Raw genomic sequence first — 18,710 nt, 5'->3', positions numbered from 1 at the left:
TGCCTTACCAGGGTGGTGGCCACGGTGACTTTCGGTCCACGTGGCGTGTGCAGCGCCCGCCCCCATTTCACTCCTTTAACATAGTTGCTTTCCTGTGCCCTGGCCAAGATGGGGTTGGGAAGACGATCTAGGCAGAAATTCTTAACAGATAAAGTGGCGCCGCAATCGTGAGGTGACTTCCCCCAAGGCCGCTGGCTGTGGAGTGACTCCGTAGGACTCGGGACACCCACGAGTGACCGAACCCCCACCCCTATCCCCAGCCTCCGAACGCCGAAATCCCTCGTGGCTTAAGGCCACACAACCTCCTCCTCCGATAGATTAGAGGAGGACCGAGGACTTCAGAAGTCTCTAATTGGCTATTTAATTCTCAGCAGGTGCATGCTCCATTAACAGAATTGGCTTCCCCGGGCTCTAACTGGCTGCAGACGTGGGCCGGCTTGGACTTTCATCCGGGTAATTGGACTTCAGCGCGCATCAACCACGTCGCTCACGGCAGCCCGCAGAAGGATTGGCTGCGGCGGAGGAGGGCGATTGGTCAGACTTCAAGGCGAGCGTTGATTGGTGAGGATGCGTTGCAGGGGCGGGGCAGGCGGCTGCGCCGAGGGAGCGACGGGGCGGTGGCAGCGCTGGTGAGGTGCGAGGCTGAGTGCAGAGCGCGCAACTCTGGAAGAGCGGTAAAGGCGGAGCGCGAGAGGGGAGAGTTTGGGGGTGTGGGAGAAGCAGGGCGGTGGGGACCCTGGCAATTGTAAGGCAGAAGCACAGGGCTGAGGGTCAGGAGGTGTGGGATCCTTGGGGCGAGGGGCGAGGCCCTCGCGGATCACCGCCTGGGGCAGCTGTGCTGGGAGCTAATAACCAGACTCAGAACAAGGACTCTGAGCCGGTGAGCTAGGCCCCCAGGACTGATAAGGCATTCGCCGCAACTCTGCACTCCTAGACTGGTTCTTTTTGAAACGAGGGCCTTTTATTAATTTGCCTTTTACCTTCCCCAACTTAGTCCAGTGACTGTAGCTGCAGGGTGTTATCTCTTAGTGACAGGGTCTGTGACAAGCTGGTTTTGAACTCGAAATCCTCTAGCCTTTACCTCTGGAGAGATGAAAGTACAGAACAGGCCAGCACCGTAACACTCTAGATTGGATTGTTTTTCCATCAGTCTTCCTTTCTCATTGGTTGGTTGGTTGATTGGTTGGTTTTTGAGACATCATCTCTGGTAATCTACCCAGACTGGCCAAGAACTTGCCCTGTAGCCATCCTTAAACTGCTGGTCCCTTCTACCTCCTCCTTTCAGGTACTGGTATTTTGGGGACACCTGGCTTCCTCACCATCACCACTCCCAGACAGGATTTCATGTCACCCAAGGTGGCCTTGTGCTTGTAATGGATGAATTTGGGCTCTAGTTCTTCCTGCCTTCACGTCCTCTCTAGTGGGGTTATATGCATATGCTGGCACACCAGGCTCAGACCTCTTCGTTGTTTAAAGTAAACTCCTGATTGGTTTGCCTGATTTGAGTTCTCAAACCTATACCTTAAGATATTATCACTTGGTAACTCACTTAGCACAAATATACTTGTAATATCTGAAGTTAGATTTGCCTGTTGGTTCAAATGGATACCACCAAGCAACCCTGTCCTTGTCACAGGCAATTATCCAGTGACATACTCCCTCCACAAAAATCATCAGTGTTTTCTGGCGTACCATCTACCAGGTGTCCCATTCAGAAACTGTATAACTAACTCCTTGCCTTTGCCCTCTACCTTCCCATAAATAAATTGCTAGGTCTTTTGTATTTGTACTACCAATTCATACTCTGATTTTTCTATTATTGATGACTGCTATAGTTATTTATTGGTCTTTTACTGCTTTCAGTTCATTATTCTCATAACAGACGGTCATTAATCAAGAATTACAGAGGCCGATAAGGTGGTTAATGCAGCAAAGGAAAGCTTGGTGCCGTCAATGACCAGAAATGGTGATTGAGGCTAAGAGAGAACCAACTCCTCAAAATTATCCACTGTTGTCTTGGCACACAGTTGTCAAGAGAACTGATTCCCAAATGTTGTCCTCCAACCTCTGTATGCATGCCAGAACACACACTTGCACAGACATAATTAAATAAATGCCATTAAAAACCAGTTATAATACTGACATGTGCTGTGAAAGTAAGTTTGGGATATGTGAAAGTTCTTATGGATTGGTCAGGATTTAGGAAATTTGGATGCAGATCCAGAAAAATATCAGATATTCTTGACTGTGATTCTGATAGTTTCAAACTAAAAAACTAGGGACTCTTTATTATAAAGTGACGCAATCGCCAGGCAGTGGTGGCACATGCCTTTAATCCCAGCACTTGGGAGGCAGAGGCAGGTGGATTTCTAAGTTCGAGGCCAGCCTGGTCTACAGAGTGAGTTCTAGGACAGCCAGGGCTATACAGAGAAACCCTGTCTCTAACCCCTCCCCCCAAAAAAAGACACAATCATGACTGACCTTCAAAACAGTTATTTCCCTTGCATATTCTAAAATTGATGGGCTAGTTATATGATCTTTAAAAAATCTTTTTATATTTCTAACCCAGTTTCTAAGTGGGTTTCTCCAGTTGTAACATGAATGGAACAAAATAATCTTTTATGATCTAACCAGTTCTAAAATTTATTTCTATGCCATATAACATGAATTATGAGACCAAATGTAGCATAAAAAGAAAACATGAAAATACACAAAGCTAGATTTACTTTGATTTTCCCCTAGGATATACACACCTCCCTTGTTATCCAAAAAGTTCCTTGAAAGCAGCTAAGTCTTTCTTATCTGCTATGTCCTCAGAACAAAGTTCATATTGAAACTCCGTATTTATTAGTGTGAGTAAAATGGCAAGAGATAAATATACTGTATCTTTTTCTAAGTTTAATTTACTTTTATTTATGTATATGTGTGAATGACTGTGAAAGTCAGAAAAGGGTGACGGATCTCCAGGAGTTGGAGTTACCTGGTGTGGGTGTGGGGATCAAACTGGGGACCTTTATAAGACCAAGAAACAAAACTTAACCACTGACCTATCTCTGGCATCATGAGCTATATCTTGAAATGATTTTTAATCCTGCCTTGTCTAGGAAATGAACCTATAAAGTTCTAACTTCGCTGTTTAAAAGTTTTTGCATTGTCATGTAATTAGTTATTTTAGTGTCTGTTTCTCCTACTCAATGGAGTATATCAGAGCAGGGATTTTTAAAATACTTTATTTGTATTCTCTGTATGAGTGTTTACCTGTGTATGTTAGTGCACCATGGGCATGCAGTACCTACAAACACAAGAACAGAGTATTGGATCCTCTAGAGCTGGAATTACAAAGTGTAGTGAGCTGCTGTGTCAATATTGGAAATCAAACCTGGATCTTCTGCAAGAGCATCAAGTATTTTTAAACACTGAACCATCTCTCCAGCCCCCAGAGCAGAAATTCTCATTCTTCTTTCTGCCTTCAGCATATGTAGTTCTTAACAAAATACTGGCAATATTTAACTGAACCAGGAACTAAAAGAACTAAAACTTTTCTAGACATCCAAAATAAATTATCTCTTGATGTAGGAAAGTAGCAATTCGGAAGTTAATATGTTTGAAAATTATATAAGAATAAATCTCCTTTATGAAGCCAAACATGTTTCTTTTCCTTGAGTAAATATAAAGGTGTTTATATAATATCACACAAACTTTTGTGAAAATTTTTATTTATTGCCTGTTGACTAACAGAGAATCGTGATTTGGGGGAATGTACCCTAAAAAATAACAAAAAAACCTCAGGCTACATGAAATTCAACCCCCCTTTTTCCCCCTAAAAGGTATGTGTGTAGGCTGGAGATGGGATAGGGTGGTGGGAGAGTCAGAGGGGTAGTAAATGCTTCTGACCCAACTACCAAGAAGAGGTTAAGGCAGGAAGATCCAGAGATTAGACTAGCCTTAGCAGCTTAGACCCTATTTTCAAAGGAGGTTGAGGAAGAAGGGAGATGTAGGTCAGTAGTAGAATGCTTCCATAATATCATCCATTCTTCCCCGAAGAAACTGAGTGTGGGTGGGTGGTTAGAGAAAACCAGTTTCCCTCAGTGTTAATACTTAGTCTCTAAAGCAATGTACTTAACCTACCAACCAACTTAACCAAACTGACATGACACCTGAATGCCCACCCAAGGTAATAAAAGGTTCTGTTTTTTTTCCTTCAAGCCATAAGTCTGGTCAAGAGGTGGATTACACTTGTTTAAAACTACTGACTAAGAAAAAAAAAAAGATTTGTCAAATCTCTGATAGATTCTCTGAAGAAATTTTTTCTTGTCAGTAAAGCTCTCTACCACCTCTAATCTCTTTAACAGTTTGTATCTGCTCCTTGGAGTGAGATTTCCATACTAGTCTCTTCTCTCTCTTGACTTTTTTCTTCTAGGCTTTTAGGGGCAGCACATTTATATCAGTTTTATTGCAGAATAGGTTCTATATTGATGAGTATGTTTTTAACCTTACTTAGAACAAAGATTTTTTTGAAGTTGAAGACATTTTAATTTTATATGTGCATACACCTGTATGCATGTTCATATGTTCATGGGCACATGCATATGTAAGATACCAGTGCTTGTGAAAGCCAAAAATTGACACCAAGTATCTTCCTCAATTTCTCTATTTTATTTATTGAGACAGGGTCCCTCACTAAACCCAGAGCTCACCAATTCTGTCTAGTGTAGCTAGCCAGTTAACTCTAGGGATCCAATCCTTGCCTCTGAGGCATAGGATTAAAGAAAGCTACCACTTGAGTTCACATGGGTTCTGGGAATCCAGACTCTGGTCCTTGGAACTGTACAATAAGAATGTAGCATTTCCACAACCCTGTATTTTTATTATCTGGGTTGAACTTTTATACCTGGTGGCAAATTATAACAAATTATGTTTACACGTGCTTAAGCAGTTTTCATTAAAAACTACATTTTGGCCTGATATAATGGTACATGCCTTTAATTCCAACACCTGGAGGCAGAGGCAGATGGATATCTTGAGTTTTAGGGCAACCTCATTTACATAGTGAATTCCAGGCCAGCCAAGGCTATGTAGTGAGAAACCCTGTCTCAAAAATCACACACACACACTATGTTTGAGTTTGGTTTTCTCTAAGGCAGAGCCTCTCTGTGTAGCCTTGACTGATATTCAACTGGCAGTCATTCTGCCTCAGACTCCTAAGTGTTAGGATTGCAGGAGTATGCCACCTCGCCTGGACACATTATGTTTTGTACTACTATATCATAATATCTAGAATGGATACTGTTTAATTTTTATCATCTATAATGTTTTTATAAGTGTTTATTAATTTTTGGATTGAAATGGATCAAAATAAGGAATTATATACTGTTACCCTGAAAGTTAAAGGAAGGTTAAGAATCTTCTGAAATCACTTAACAAGACATTTCATGAGCAAATAACTCAAACCTTAGGTGATAAGTTAAATAAACTTTTCATGTAGATGTGTATCTTTATAGAACTGAGGTTATTATTTCCTACCTTAAAGGTTATATTAATATTGAATAATGTATATAAGGTGACTGAGGTAGTAGATACTCAAGAAATTTATTTTTTAATCTTTGTGTTCCTGGTGCCACAATCGTATCTAGCACATGCCAGTGCTTAATGTGCTTAAACTGCATAGTAAAGTCAGTAGTTTAGAAGAAGCAGGATAACAGACTGTGGTGGAGTAGTGTGACCTACATAAGTCAGCACTAGGAACCTCCGAGTCTTCAGAAGAGGTAATATTAAAGATGAGATTTGGAAGAATAGAACTTTGATAGGGACACTGGTGAAACTAAGAAGACTAAAAAGACACAGGTGCATGTCAGAGGAATGTATGGAAGTAGATCCTATTTTTTCATAACAAATACAGAGTAAGCATATGAGGCTATGAAGATGTCAAACAAAGATCAGACCAGAGCATATTGTTCATTCCACTAAGGAATTTGCATTTAAGCAGCTAAGAGCCACATTAAAAAATTAAGGAAAATTGTATTCATTCACTAAATGTTGGTTCATTATCATATGCTAAGCACTAAAGAAGGAAAGAAAATTTGTACCCTTGAGGAATTTACATTCTATGTAGAGATGAGAAATAATCCTACAAGTTATCAAATAACTTTTAATCATAGCAATTTGGAAAACTACTGGAATGTTTTGAGAGGAAACATTACTTGAAGCTTTCTAGCTTTGAGGATAAGCTGAAAGGATGATGGCAGATACAGTGATATAATTAAGCAATTGTATTAATATAAATACAATTCCACACATATCATGGTGCCGATAATTGAACTATGCATCTTGAACATTCTAGGGAAGTACTGTACCACTGAGCTACATCCCAGCATCATAGTGTTATAGAACAGAAGAATAGACTGTGGTCAGAGTAGAGTGAATAAGTGTTACTGACAGCTGGATATGGTGGCAGATGACTTATCCACTTAGTATGCTGGGATAGGAGGATCACAAACCCATCCTGAGCTACTGAGTTCTATGCCAACTACCTAGCAAGACCCTGCCTTAAAAAGAAAAATAAAAAGTGGTTGGATACAAACCCATAGTTTAGGAGGAAATTTCTAAGTAGATCTATAAACTGGGGAGTTATCAGACCATAGATGGGATTTGAAGCCATTTATGAAACTTGATGAGATCACCCAGGAAGTGAGGTAGAACACAGAATTGGGGAAAGAGATGGGTTCCTGGACACTCCAGTATTTTGAGGTTTAAAGACAGGCAAACAGAGAAGGAACTGCTAAGCAAGACTTGATATATCAACCAGAAATAAGATTAAAAGCCAAAAGTCTATATTGAGAAAACCAAATAAAGGAAATGTTTTAGAAAAGAGGATATTGTAGGGCTAGTAGTATAGACCCATAATTCCAGCTGTTTGGGAGACGGAGATAGTATAGATTCAAGGCTTCACCGGGCCTCGAATTTGAGTTTAAGGCCAATATGGGTAACTTAGCAAGAACCTGTAGTGACAATTTTGGAATTCTAGTATCTTTAAAAAACATAAAAGAATATACTTTCATTTTAATCCCAGATGTGAGGATATGGGGCTGCTTCAAAACAGCTGACTACAATTTGCCTCATGCACTAGCAGAGGTGTGGTTCTGCCAGCTGCGTATAGTTTCTTCCATTACCTGACAGATTTGGAATTCTGGGAAATTTTCAGAGGGTATATAAATGCTAGGGCCCCTAGAGATGGGTTTGGTGGTTATTGGTTGTTCGAGGGGGCTGGTTGCAGTTTGTTAGTAATCAAAGAAACAAAAGAAATTAGAGAAATTAGATTCAGGAATCTCTCTCCCTCTTCTTCATCTACTTCTCCCTCCTTCTTCTCTGCTCTCCCCTTCTCTTCTGCTCTCTCCCCTTTCCCATCTATCCTTATTTCTTTCCTATCTATTGTTAGGGGGTGAAACAAGGCAGGGCAATAAAAGGTGGGAAAAAGAAGACCTCACAAAATAGCAAAGACAGCTACAGGCCCTTTCAAAATATTTTAAAGACTGGAAGACCTGAACGTGCTGCACACCTGTAATCCCAGCATTGAGAGACTGAAGCAGGAAGTACCTCAAATTCAGGACCAAGCTGGGCTATGGAGAGACCAGGATCAACAAAGAAGTGAGATTGGAGATATAGCTCAGTAGTAGAACATTCACCCAACATATGGGGGGAAGGAGGGAGAAATAAACAAGGGAAGATGGGCAGCATGTAAGAACCACTGCCTACCATCTGTGAGTTCCTATGGGGGAAAGGACAAAGAAAAGAAGATATCACAAGCTATACTAGATACTGTGGCAAAGTCAGGTAATATGAGAACTGAAAAATTGATCATTGGATTTAGCAGTACAGTTGCTGGTGACCTTGATGAGCAATGGGAGGGTACTCAAGACTACTTCTTGATTTGTTTGTTTCAGGATGTTAAGTCAGAGTACAGCAGAAAATGTCCACCGAACGAACATCATGGACAAACTTGTCCACTATTCAGAAAATAGCCCTAGGCCTTGGAATTCCAGCAAGTGCAACAGTTGCCTATATCCTGTATCGTCGATATAGGGAAAGCAGAGGTGTGTGGTGACCTATGCCGTTCTCGCAGTACTCCAGCTCTTCCTTTTGTTAAGTTGAAATGAAAGCTGTACTTGCCATAACAGTACTGTTTGTTAAAGTATAATTGGTTCTATGAGAGAAACATGAATATATGTCATTTCTTTCTTTGTTATTAGAAAGCTAGTTTATAAAGGAAACTCATGGTGTCATTGACTTTTCCCCATACAAAACCAACTATGTAATTTTTAAATATATACTCATTCTGCTGCTTCTCTCCAGCTGTCAGATGATAGGCAGCAGCTGGACCTAGAGAACAGGTTTCAAAGAAATGACTAGTATAAAAATAAGTTTTTAGACTAATGAAAGCCTCAGAAAACTCCTAGCCTTCACTTGTCTTAGAGTACCATCCTAAAAACTCAACTTTTATTCTCCAGAGTCTTCTTTCTCCATATTAACGTCTGAAATAGTATCCCAAAGAAAATGGCAAATGGTCTTTGGAGGAAGGCCGGCAGAGTGCTAGGGATTGAAATCCCCTCTGTATGCACTGTTCCCTTACCTCTAAGCTATATACCCATCCCAGCTCTGGTCTTTTGGGACCTTCTGATCACACTCAGATGCTGTATCTTCCATTGTGGTTAAGAGCCACAGTTTGCCTCTTAGATTAGTGTCTCTGACAGCCTGATTCAGGGGAGGGGTAGTAGTAGCTGTAGTATATTTAAGTCTGGTCTGTCATGGTCTGCACAGAAGAGAGATTGACATTTGTTGGAGAAGATGACATTGAGATAGAGATGCGAGTTCCCCAGGAGGCTGTGAAGCTCATCATTGGTCGACAAGGAGCCAATATTAAACAGGTAAGTGTGTGAGCAGGCTAATGGCTTTCCCAGGCACCAAATCTATTTACTGACTCCTTGTTTCCTTCCTCTGACCACATTTACCAAACACCCATGACACATATATTTTTAAAAGAAAAAAAATACAGGGACTTACTAAGCTAACAGCAATGTTTTCCTTTTAAAAATGAGAACTTCTGCTCAGATGGTAGATGACTAAGCTTGAAATGGTATTTGATTAGATGATTCTTAACTTGATATAGCATGAATATTTTTATTAGGTAGTTAATGAACTTCCATTAAATGACAATAATGAATTGCTGCCTACATATTCTTCCGTCTTCCATTGTTCAGCTGAAATGTCAAGAAAGCAAAATCATTTTGCTGGGAATGTGGGTCATTGGTAAAGTACTTACTAGCATTGGGAGGATTGGGGTTGATTAGATAGATAGATAGATAGATAGATAGATAGATAGATAGATAGATAATGTTTATTTGCTAATCCAAACAAAATTAGAGAACAAACAGATGTAATCACAGAGATAAATGATTTTCAATTAACTACTATTTGGATTACCTTTGTCACTAATTTTAAATTATAAATACAAATAAATGAGGTCCATTAGTAGTCTCTTGATTTAGCTGAGGCTTATGGCCAGCTCCACCTGTCTCCCCAGAGTTTGATGGAGTATCCTTAGCTAGTCCCAAATTGAAGATCTTTAAAGTGTATGTCTCCTTCTCTCTACAGTTGCGGAAACAGACAGGTGCTCGGATTGATGTGGACACAGAGGATGTAGGCGACGAACGAGTGCTGCTCATCAGTGGTTTTCCTGTTCAGGTGTGCAAGGCCAAAGCAGCAATCCATCAGATCCTGACAGAGAACACCCCAGTGTTTGAGCAACTCTCCGTCCCCCAGAGATCTGTGGGCAGGATCATAGGTATCACTGGACAGCTGCCTCTGCTCTTTGCTTTACTCTTTACCTCTGCCTGTCTTTTCCACATTTCTGAGGGGTTTCTGGCCTCCCCTTCACTTTGTTAGGAAAAAAGATACACTTAGTTCAGAACTTTACTTTCCTTCAGAACTGGTGTTTCTTTAAAAAAAAAAAAATCAAGAAGCAGTATGATCAGAGTCTTTCAAACAGGTTTGTATGGGTCAGCAAAATGGCTCAGTGAATAAAAGGTACCTGCTGCCTAAGCCTGATAACCTGAGTTCCATCCCGGGCCTCACATGGTAGGAGGAAAGACCCCAGTCACCCTCTGACCTCCACACATGTGCTACGGTACACTCTGGTCCACACAAACACACACATGTACACAGAAAATAATAAAGACTTAATTTTTAAAAATAGGCTTTTATAGGGATGCTAGAGATGCTCAGAGTACCCTATACCTTCGAAGACAGTGATCCAGAGAGTACTTGCTATGCTTTTCCCTGGACCATGCTTTAGTGCTACTATTAGAGGCAAAGAAAGGTCTGTCCTCAGTCCAGGATTCTGAAACACCCTGTACCATATGTCTTACAGATGAAAATATAAGGTATTTTTGCTTTGTAGCTAGAAAGTGGGAAATGACTTGAAGTTAATCTATCCAAAGCATAAGTTTAAATAAAATGGTTACAATGGAGTCTTATATTCTTTTCTCCTGTAGTTATTTCATTAGCTCCTTATTCCCATTTATTGTCTTGCATTCTATCAAATTGGTTATGAACCTACTTCTTTTTATAACATGCACAAAGTAGTGATTTCTCTTAGAGTGATTGTTGGCCTAGAACAAAGGACAGGTTTTTCTGTATTAATGTAGGGAGAGGTGGTGAGACGATTCGTTCTATCTGTAAGGCTTCTGGAGCCAAAATCACTTGTGACAAAGAATCAGAGGGAACATTACTACTCTCAAGACTTATAAAAATCTCAGGAACACAGAAGGAAGTGGCAGCAGCTAAGGCAAGTATACTGAGAATAAGAGTGACCCATTTGGCCATCCTGTCAGTATCTGACTACACAGAAGTGACCCTCTCTTGTTTCCCACAGCATCTGATACTGGAGAAAGTTTCAGAAGATGAAGAACTTCGGAAGAGAATAGCCCATTCTGCAGAAACCAGAGTCCCACGAAAGCAGCCAATCAGTGTGAGAAGAGAGGAAGTGACAGAGCCTGGTGGAGCTGGAGAAGCAGCTTTATGGAAAAATACCAATTCTAGCATGGGACCAGCTGCACCCCTGGAAGTTCCTCTCCGCAAAGGAGGTGGTGATATGGTTGTTGTAGGACCAAAAGAAGGTTCCTGGGAGAAACCTAATGATGACAGCTTTCAGAATTCTGGTGCCCAGAGCAGTCCAGAGACGTCCATGTTTGAAAGTATGTAATGAAGAGGAGCTTATTAACCATATGAAAGACAGGAATACTGGATTTAACTGGCCTAAAATAGGAAACAATTAAAAGTTCTGTTTTTGTGATTTCCATCTCTGTCATCATAGATAATACTTTTCTGGTAATATTTTACTTAGATTAATACCAAACATTAATAATAAATTTTGAGTACAGCTAGTGAAGAAAAATAAGATAGAAATATGTTGACAAAGGAAACAGATCTGAGTAATACATCAAATAATTAAATTTTATTATATCCTCTTTCTACACATATTTTGTGTGTGTATGTGTGTGTATGCGCACCTGTGCATGTGTGTGTACATGTATATGCTATGCCCTATGTGTGTTTATGCAGGATGGGCTGGCGTGTGTGTCCACATGAGTGCATGTATACATGTGCATGAAGGCTAGAGATTAGCTTTGCATGTTGCTCCCCAAAACCATTCACCTTTTTTTTTTTTTTTCAGACAAAGCCTCTTCACTGAGACCTAGGGTTTGCTGATTAGACTAGACTAACTGGCCTCTGAGCCTCAGGGATCCCCCATCTGTGCCCCATCTAGCACAGGGGTTGAGATTACAAGCATATACCACCATACCTGATTTTTATGTGGGAGCTGGGGACAGTCCTCATGCTTGCATGGCAAGTACTTAACCATATGGAACCATAATTTTTTTCTTAAACACTTATTTTAAATCATATTTTTACTTTACCTTGAGAAACTTCATATGAGTGAACAATATTTTTTGCTAGCTAAAGTTCCCCTGTGCTCCTCAAATACATCTTCCTCCCAACTTCATTTTTTTTTATAATCCCCTATGTCCAGGTAGTACTACCCGTATTTGTGTGAGTGTGGGCCATCCACTGGGGCTTGAGTAACCTATGAGTGGCTACATTCCCAAAGAGAAGTGACTCTCCGTCCCTCAGCATCCAACAACTGCCAATATTTCCTCAGCTAAACATAGGGCCTCAGGAGCCCCTCCCTGATCCATGCTGGGATTGTAACTGGCTTGATCTTGTGCAGGTAACCACAGCTCTGTGAGTTCATGTGTGCAACCACCATATAATACCCAAAAGACACATTTTACAGCTCCTCATATTCTGGTTCTTAATTCTTTCTGTCCCCTCATTCATGATACTCTCTGAGCCTGGGTAGAAGGTGGGGATGAGGACTGCTGTAGGTCTCCCATTTGTCACTAAGCACTCATATCTAGGCATACTTTTTTGCATAAGAAATTCTCAGCCCAGTTTTTATGTTGCCTGTCTCATTACTGTTTCTAAATGTCATTGAAGAATGAAATGGCCATCGGTTTCCTCTCCTATGCAAAGATGCTAGCTTGAACAAGAAAGGACAGAGCCCCTAAAAGATATTAATGGGCTTGCCTAGGTTCACATAATACATCCCTAGTAGAATAGAATCTTTAATGAGCAGGATTGCTATCTGTGTTCTTTTTTATTGATCCTGCCAGACCTAACAGATGGAGGATTAATCTTCACTATAATTGATGCCTCATTTGAGTACGTGAAGAATGACAGTATAAACCTAGTTACATCAAAAGACATATATGATAACTTAGTACCTTTCTTCAGGACATTTTATATGAGTCACCAAGTTGTCTCTAACCATTTCTAAAGTGGTAAACAGCCACTGGGTATTTGAGACTTTCATCTTCCTGATGCAATCTCCCCATTCCAATCAAAGATGGTACTGATATGGTCACCATCCTTACCCCTGTGTTCAGTTCCCAGTCCTGACTTCAGTTTCCATGCTGATGAGTACCTAGAAGTCTACGTTTCTGCTTCTGAACACCCTAACCACTTCTGGATCCAAATCATTGGTTCCCGCAGCTTACAGCTGGATAAACTTGTCAGTGAGATGACCCAGCACTATGACAATAGTCTGGTGAGTTGCCATAGGGAGAAAGCTAGTCTGGGGCTTTTTGTTGTTGTTGTTCACTGTAATATGTTCCCTTCCTTCTGATGTCCTGTTTATTAGCTACCACTTTATAATAACCCCTCTTGACTTCCTATCCCCATGTGTAGCCTGAAGACTTGACTGTGCATGTAGGAGACATTGTAGCAGCACCTTTATCTACAAATGGTTCCTGGTATCGAGCCCGAGTTCTTGGAACCTTGGAAAATGGAAACTTGGACCTCTACTTTGTTGACTTTGGAGATAATGGAGATTGCCCACTAAAGGATCTCAGGGCTCTCAGGTAGGTGCAGAAGCCAGAATAGAATCTGCTAGAATCCCAACTGTTGGTTCACTCCTGGCCATAAAGTTGCAAGCTATTGGCACATATCATCAAGAGGATTTAGAAGGGAACATGTGATACCTGGGATTCTAATTTCAGTTTCTTTCATTTTAGGAGTGACTTTCTAAGCCTCCCATTTCAAGCAATAGAATGCAGTCTGGCACGGATTGCCCCCTCAGGTAAACCAGTCATGCCACCTATTGATTTTAACTCCAAATGAGCAACTTTCATACAGCACATAAAAAGAATTCTCATATTCCCAGGCTTTTTGAGTTTTGGAGACCTGAGTGCCTTTTCCTTATCAGTACTTGAAAGCACAGAAACTTGCTTGGCAGTCAGATGCAAACTCACCACAGAAGAACATAAGTATATTCCTGGGAAGAAAAATGTAGTTTCAGTTTCTCTCCAGGGTGTATTTCTATTCTTAACAGCATTGACCTACTCTTATCTGCTCTGAGGCTCAGCCCCCTCTTCCCCTATGATCTTTTTCCAGGTGAAGAGTGGGAAGAGGAAGCTCTAGATGAGTTTGACAGACTCACTCACTGTGCTGACTGGAAGCCTCTGGTGGCCAAAATTTCTAGCTATGTCCAGACTGGAATCTCAACTTGGCCAAAGATCTACTTATATGATACCAGCAATGGGAAGGTACGGGTGAGGTTCATACACTGCTTATTGCATCATCCATGTTTTCTGGCCCAGAAACCCTTACCTGATATCACTACTACTTTGGAATATCTGCTAACCATCTCACCCCATTTCAGTTGCAAATTTGCTCTCACTTACAGGAGAACATTCATTTTTCATTTTCAGAAACTTGATATTGGGCTAGAATTAGTTCATAAAGGATATGCAGTTGAACTTCCTGAAGACATGGAAGAAAACAGAACTGTCCCAGATATGTTGAAGGACATGGTAAGTCGTTGTAATTTACAGTGCTACTTCCAAGAAAGTCTAATGCATAGAGGCACAGTGAAAATGTGTAGCCATAATATTTTATCAATTTTACAAAATTTTAATGAATTTTTATATGTGTGTGTACTTAGCCTACATGTATATCTTTATACCATATGCATGTAGTGCCTGAGGAAGCCAGAAGAGGGTTTTGAATCCCCTGGATCTGGATTTAACAGACCGTTGTAAGCTGCTGGAAGGTGCTGGGAACTAAACCTGGGTCATCTGGAAGAACAATTGTGTTAGCTTCTGTGCCATCTCCATAGCTCCTATCTTTTAATCATGTGTATGTGTGTGAGTGTATGCCAGATGTGTAAGTACCCGAGAAGGCAAGAGGCATTGGATCTCCTGAAGGTGAAGTAACAGGAGACTGTGAGTCATTTAACATGGACTGGGAATCTGTCTCAAGGTTTACTTCATTTTTCAGGCTGATTAAAAATGTGATTAAAGACATCATGTTTCTCAGCAGCCAAACATTGCTTTAACCAATACCTATGATCAAAATGATAGACCACCAGTCAAGATACTCTTTACTTTTTCTCTTCTTCCATGCCCTAAGGCCACAGAAACAGATGATTCTCTTGCAAGCATACTCACTGAGACAAAAAAGAGCCCTGAAGAGATACCACATACCCTGTCCTGCCTCAGCTTATCAGGTATAAACAGCGATAATTTATTACAACAGCCATGAAAATTACCTTTTCTTAGTCTGTCCAGATTAGGAAGGTTAAGTTGAAACTTGGTTCTAGGACTAGAGAATGTGTCTTGGTTGATAGAGTACTTGACTAGCATGCACAAAGCCCTGGATTATATTCCCAGCTGAGTATGACACACTTAGGAGAGGGACATATACCTATAATTCCATCATTCATGAGTGGAGGGACAAGTATCACAAAGTCATGGTCCCACTCAGCTACATAGAGAGTTTAAGGTCAACCTACACTGCATGAGATCCTATCTAAAAACCACTTGATTCTGAGGACAGTCACCCTTTTTTCCCCTGAGCCTCAGTGGCGGTGCCTGTTAGAATAAAGCAATCTTACTTCCTCATTTCTGTTTGGTAGAAGCTGCCTCTATGTCTGGTGATGATAACCTTGAAGACGACTTATTCTGAAACCTGGACTTCAGCTGCTGGATCAGCCCTCTGCTTTGCTGTGTGAGTGGTGCTGTCATCTATCTGTAGCAACAGGAAAGTAATGGGATGACAGCACCCTCTTCCCTGTGCTCCTACATGTCTACATTTCTCTGCGGCATCTTTGATACAGCTTAACTTGCTTTCAGAGTCCTTTTAAGTTTTTTTTTTTGTTTGTTTCTATGTCTTTGGCAGGGTGTGGTGCCAGAGGGAAGTCCAAGATAGAGAGATCCATGAAGTTCTTTACTTCACATGGTGTGGCTTGCTGTGGATCAAATTCATTTTCTGTTTCATTGGATCTACCAGAAAGTGACAGAGACAAATGGAAACAGATTTCTCCACCTCACTCCTCTAGTTCCTCCCCTATCTTTCAATGTTTGAATGCTGCTGTGTAATTCCCAGCCTCTTCATATCAGGTTCAGTTCCCTCTGCCAGTCATAATTTGCATTACTGCTGGGCTATGTTCTTTTTGAGGCTGGGAAACAGCCAAGGTTTGGGCATTGAAGTGATGATTCTGCAGATTTCTGACTCACCTAATCAGGTGACTGTAGTTATAGGAAGTATTTGGTGGACTCAGAAGACTGCAGTTGCCAGGAGATAAGGCAAAACTCAGCATAAATATATTTAAAAGCCTCATAAATGGGGGAAGAGAGTACTACCTCTCAGCCTCAGTTGCTGAGGTTATTGGAGACAGGTTTTTTGAAACAGTCCTCCAGCTATTTCCTTGTGAACTTTAGTTAAAAATACAACTAGAAGGGAGAAGCAACTTAGGAAACGTTGTGAACTACAAATATCTGTCTATGTACATACACAACTAGAGAGAGTGAATGTATAGTTCTGCCTAAGTAATTTAGGGGAATTGTTTGCTAAATAAAGTTCTCAAAAAAATTATCTAAAACCGCATAGTCACAACTTGGAAGTAGGCCTGTGGGTAAAGTTTCTTCTGTGTAAGCCTTGGTAGTAATTGCCAGTGCCTCACATACAGAGGCATCCTGAAACAAATGTCCTTCCCATGCATGCATCCACACTCTTCCCCTGAAGTCACTGCAGAATTCCACTACTCCCTCAGATCCATAACCAGTTTCAGTTATGTACACAAAACCTACTTACACTGTAAGAGAAGGCCTGTATTAGGAGTCTAGAAATCTGGGTTCTAGAAGTAAGTCTTCACTATAAACGTACTTTCCTTCTAGCATCTTTCCATTGCTGACAGTATTGCAAGATAGCACTGAGACTTGTGACAGGACCTAAAATTAAATACAAATGCACAATGATACAACAAATGAACTTTAGGAAACAAAGCAAGGTGAAGTGGTAAATCTAAAATGAACACATGGATGCTTCATGTAGGCTTCTTTAAACTCGAGGGTTAGTAGCTGTGCCTGGTGTCCCAGGCCTATACCCAGCTACACTTTGAGGACAAGGCAAGAGAGTGAAAGTTAAAGGCCATGCCTGAGCAACTTAGTAAGATGCTGCCTCAAAAAGAGGATAGGGATGTACCTCAGTGGTGTGGTACTTCTGTGTCATTTACAACATCCCAAATTAGCAGAAAGAAATCAAGGAAGGGGCAGTTTGAGCATCTCTTATACTCCTAGAGAAGCCAAGACAGGCTCCTATTAATGTTCCAGGTTCTGGCTGTAGTGAACCATTGAAGTGTGTTCAGCCAGGCATTGGAGTTACTACACAACAGACTCTGGAGGCCATTTTGTCTCTAGTTTCCTTGGTGCTTCTTTCCCTCAGGGATGGAGGTCATAAGACCTGCAGTTCATTGTGTAAAAAGCCTATTAAAACCATCTGAAAAGATGCTCAGAGATCAAGAACACTCTGCTGTTATAGAAAATGCAGGTTCCAATCACAGCACCCACATGGTAGCTCACAACCATCTGTTAATTCTAGTCACAGGGGACCTAGTTCTCTCCTCTAACCTTTGTGTGCACCAGGTATGCATGTGGTGTACATCTATACATGTAGGCAAAACACTTATACATGTCTAAATTTTTTTTAAAAATTAAATACAGCTGGGAAGTGGTGGTGCACGCCTTTAATCCCAGCACTTGGGAGGCAGAGGCGGGTGGATTTCTGAGTTCGAGGCCAGCCTGTTCTACAGAGTGAGTTCCAGGACAGCCAGAGATACACAGAGAAACCCTGTCTCGAAAAACCAAAAAAAAAAATAATTAAATATAATTATGGTACACACCTATCCTCAGCACTTGAGGGGTTGAAGTGAAAGAATTAACTTGAGGCCCATCTCTGCCACACAGTTACACAGTGTGTTTGAGGCCAGCCTGAGCTACATGACACCCTGTTCCTTTCCCCCTCAAAACCCCTATTTTTTTTTTTTATTGGATGATTTATTTACATTTCCTATGTTGTCCCCTTACCCCATCCCCCACCACCCCCTCGGAACCCCCAATCCCCTCGCCCCTCCTCCTTCTTCTCTGTGGATGTAACCTCTATCTACACCCCCCCACTCCCACCTCCCCACCCTCAAAAGTCCCACCCCCTGGGGCATCCAGCCTTCATGAGGTCAAGGTTCTCTTCTTCCACCTATGCCCAGCAGGGCCCTCCACTTTTACATATTCAGCTGAAGCCCTGGATCCCCCCCTAAGTGCTCCCAGGCTGGTGGTTTAGACCCTGGGAGCTGTGGTTGGTTGGTATTGTTGCTCTCCTCATGGTGCCACAAACCCTTTCAGCTCCTTCAGTCTTCACTCTAACTCCTCTATTGAGAACCCCATGATCAGTTCAATGGCTAGTTGTGAGCATCTGCCTCTGAATATGTCTGACTCTTGAAGGCCTCTGAGGAGATATCCATATCAGGCTCTTATCAGCATGCACTTCCTGTCTTCCACATCAGCATCTACCTTTGGTGATTGCACATGGGATAGATACTCAGGTGGGGTGGTCTTGAGACGGCTCCTCCTTCAGTTTCTGTCCCTCACTTTGTCTCCATATTTGCTCCCTTGAGTATTTTGTTGCTCCTTCTAAGAAGGACCGAATCACCCTCACTTGGTCTTCCTTCTTTATGGACTTCATGTGGCCTGTGAGTTGCATCTTGGGCATTTCAAGGTTCTAGGCTAATATCCAATAATCAGTGAGTGAATACCATGTGTCTT

At 41.4% G+C, this 18,710-nt stretch overlaps 1 protein-coding gene across 4 annotated transcripts; it reads left to right on the top strand.

The window, feature by feature from the left end:
- Window positions 1–587: 587 nt before the first annotated feature.
- Window positions 588–17,657, top strand: Tdrkh (tudor and KH domain containing). Of its 4 annotated transcripts, XM_028789733.1 has the most exons (14): window positions 588–674; window positions 7,941–8,090; window positions 8,815–8,921; window positions 9,649–9,838; window positions 10,701–10,840; window positions 10,928–11,249; window positions 13,002–13,162; window positions 13,303–13,475; window positions 13,629–13,693; window positions 14,008–14,159; window positions 14,325–14,426; window positions 15,025–15,121; window positions 15,530–15,621; window positions 15,793–17,657. In XM_028789733.1, exons 2-13 carry the CDS (start codon window positions 7,967–7,969, stop codon window positions 15,577–15,579), a joined length of 1,683 nt encoding a protein of 560 aa, XP_028645566.1. In that variant the 5' UTR covers window positions 588–674; window positions 7,941–7,966; the 3' UTR covers window positions 15,580–15,621; window positions 15,793–17,657. The 4 variants fall into 4 exon arrangements, with proteins under 4 accessions (XP_028645566.1, XP_028645565.1, XP_028645567.1 ...); XM_028789732.1 differs by having other exon boundaries at window positions 15,530–17,657; XM_028789734.1 differs by having other exon boundaries at window positions 588–680; window positions 15,530–17,657.
- Window positions 17,658–18,710: the final 1,053 nt, after the last annotated feature.

The sequence above is a fragment of the Grammomys surdaster genome, unplaced genomic scaffold (genome assembly GCF_004785775.1).
Source record: "Grammomys surdaster isolate TR1022 unplaced genomic scaffold, NIH_TR_1.0 125849, whole genome shotgun sequence".
In the NCBI taxonomy this organism is placed as follows: domain Eukaryota; kingdom Metazoa; phylum Chordata; class Mammalia; order Rodentia; family Muridae; genus Grammomys; species Grammomys surdaster.
The sequence above is the reverse complement of the archived record's forward strand: the minus strand, read 5'-3'. Positions and strand labels throughout refer to the sequence as shown.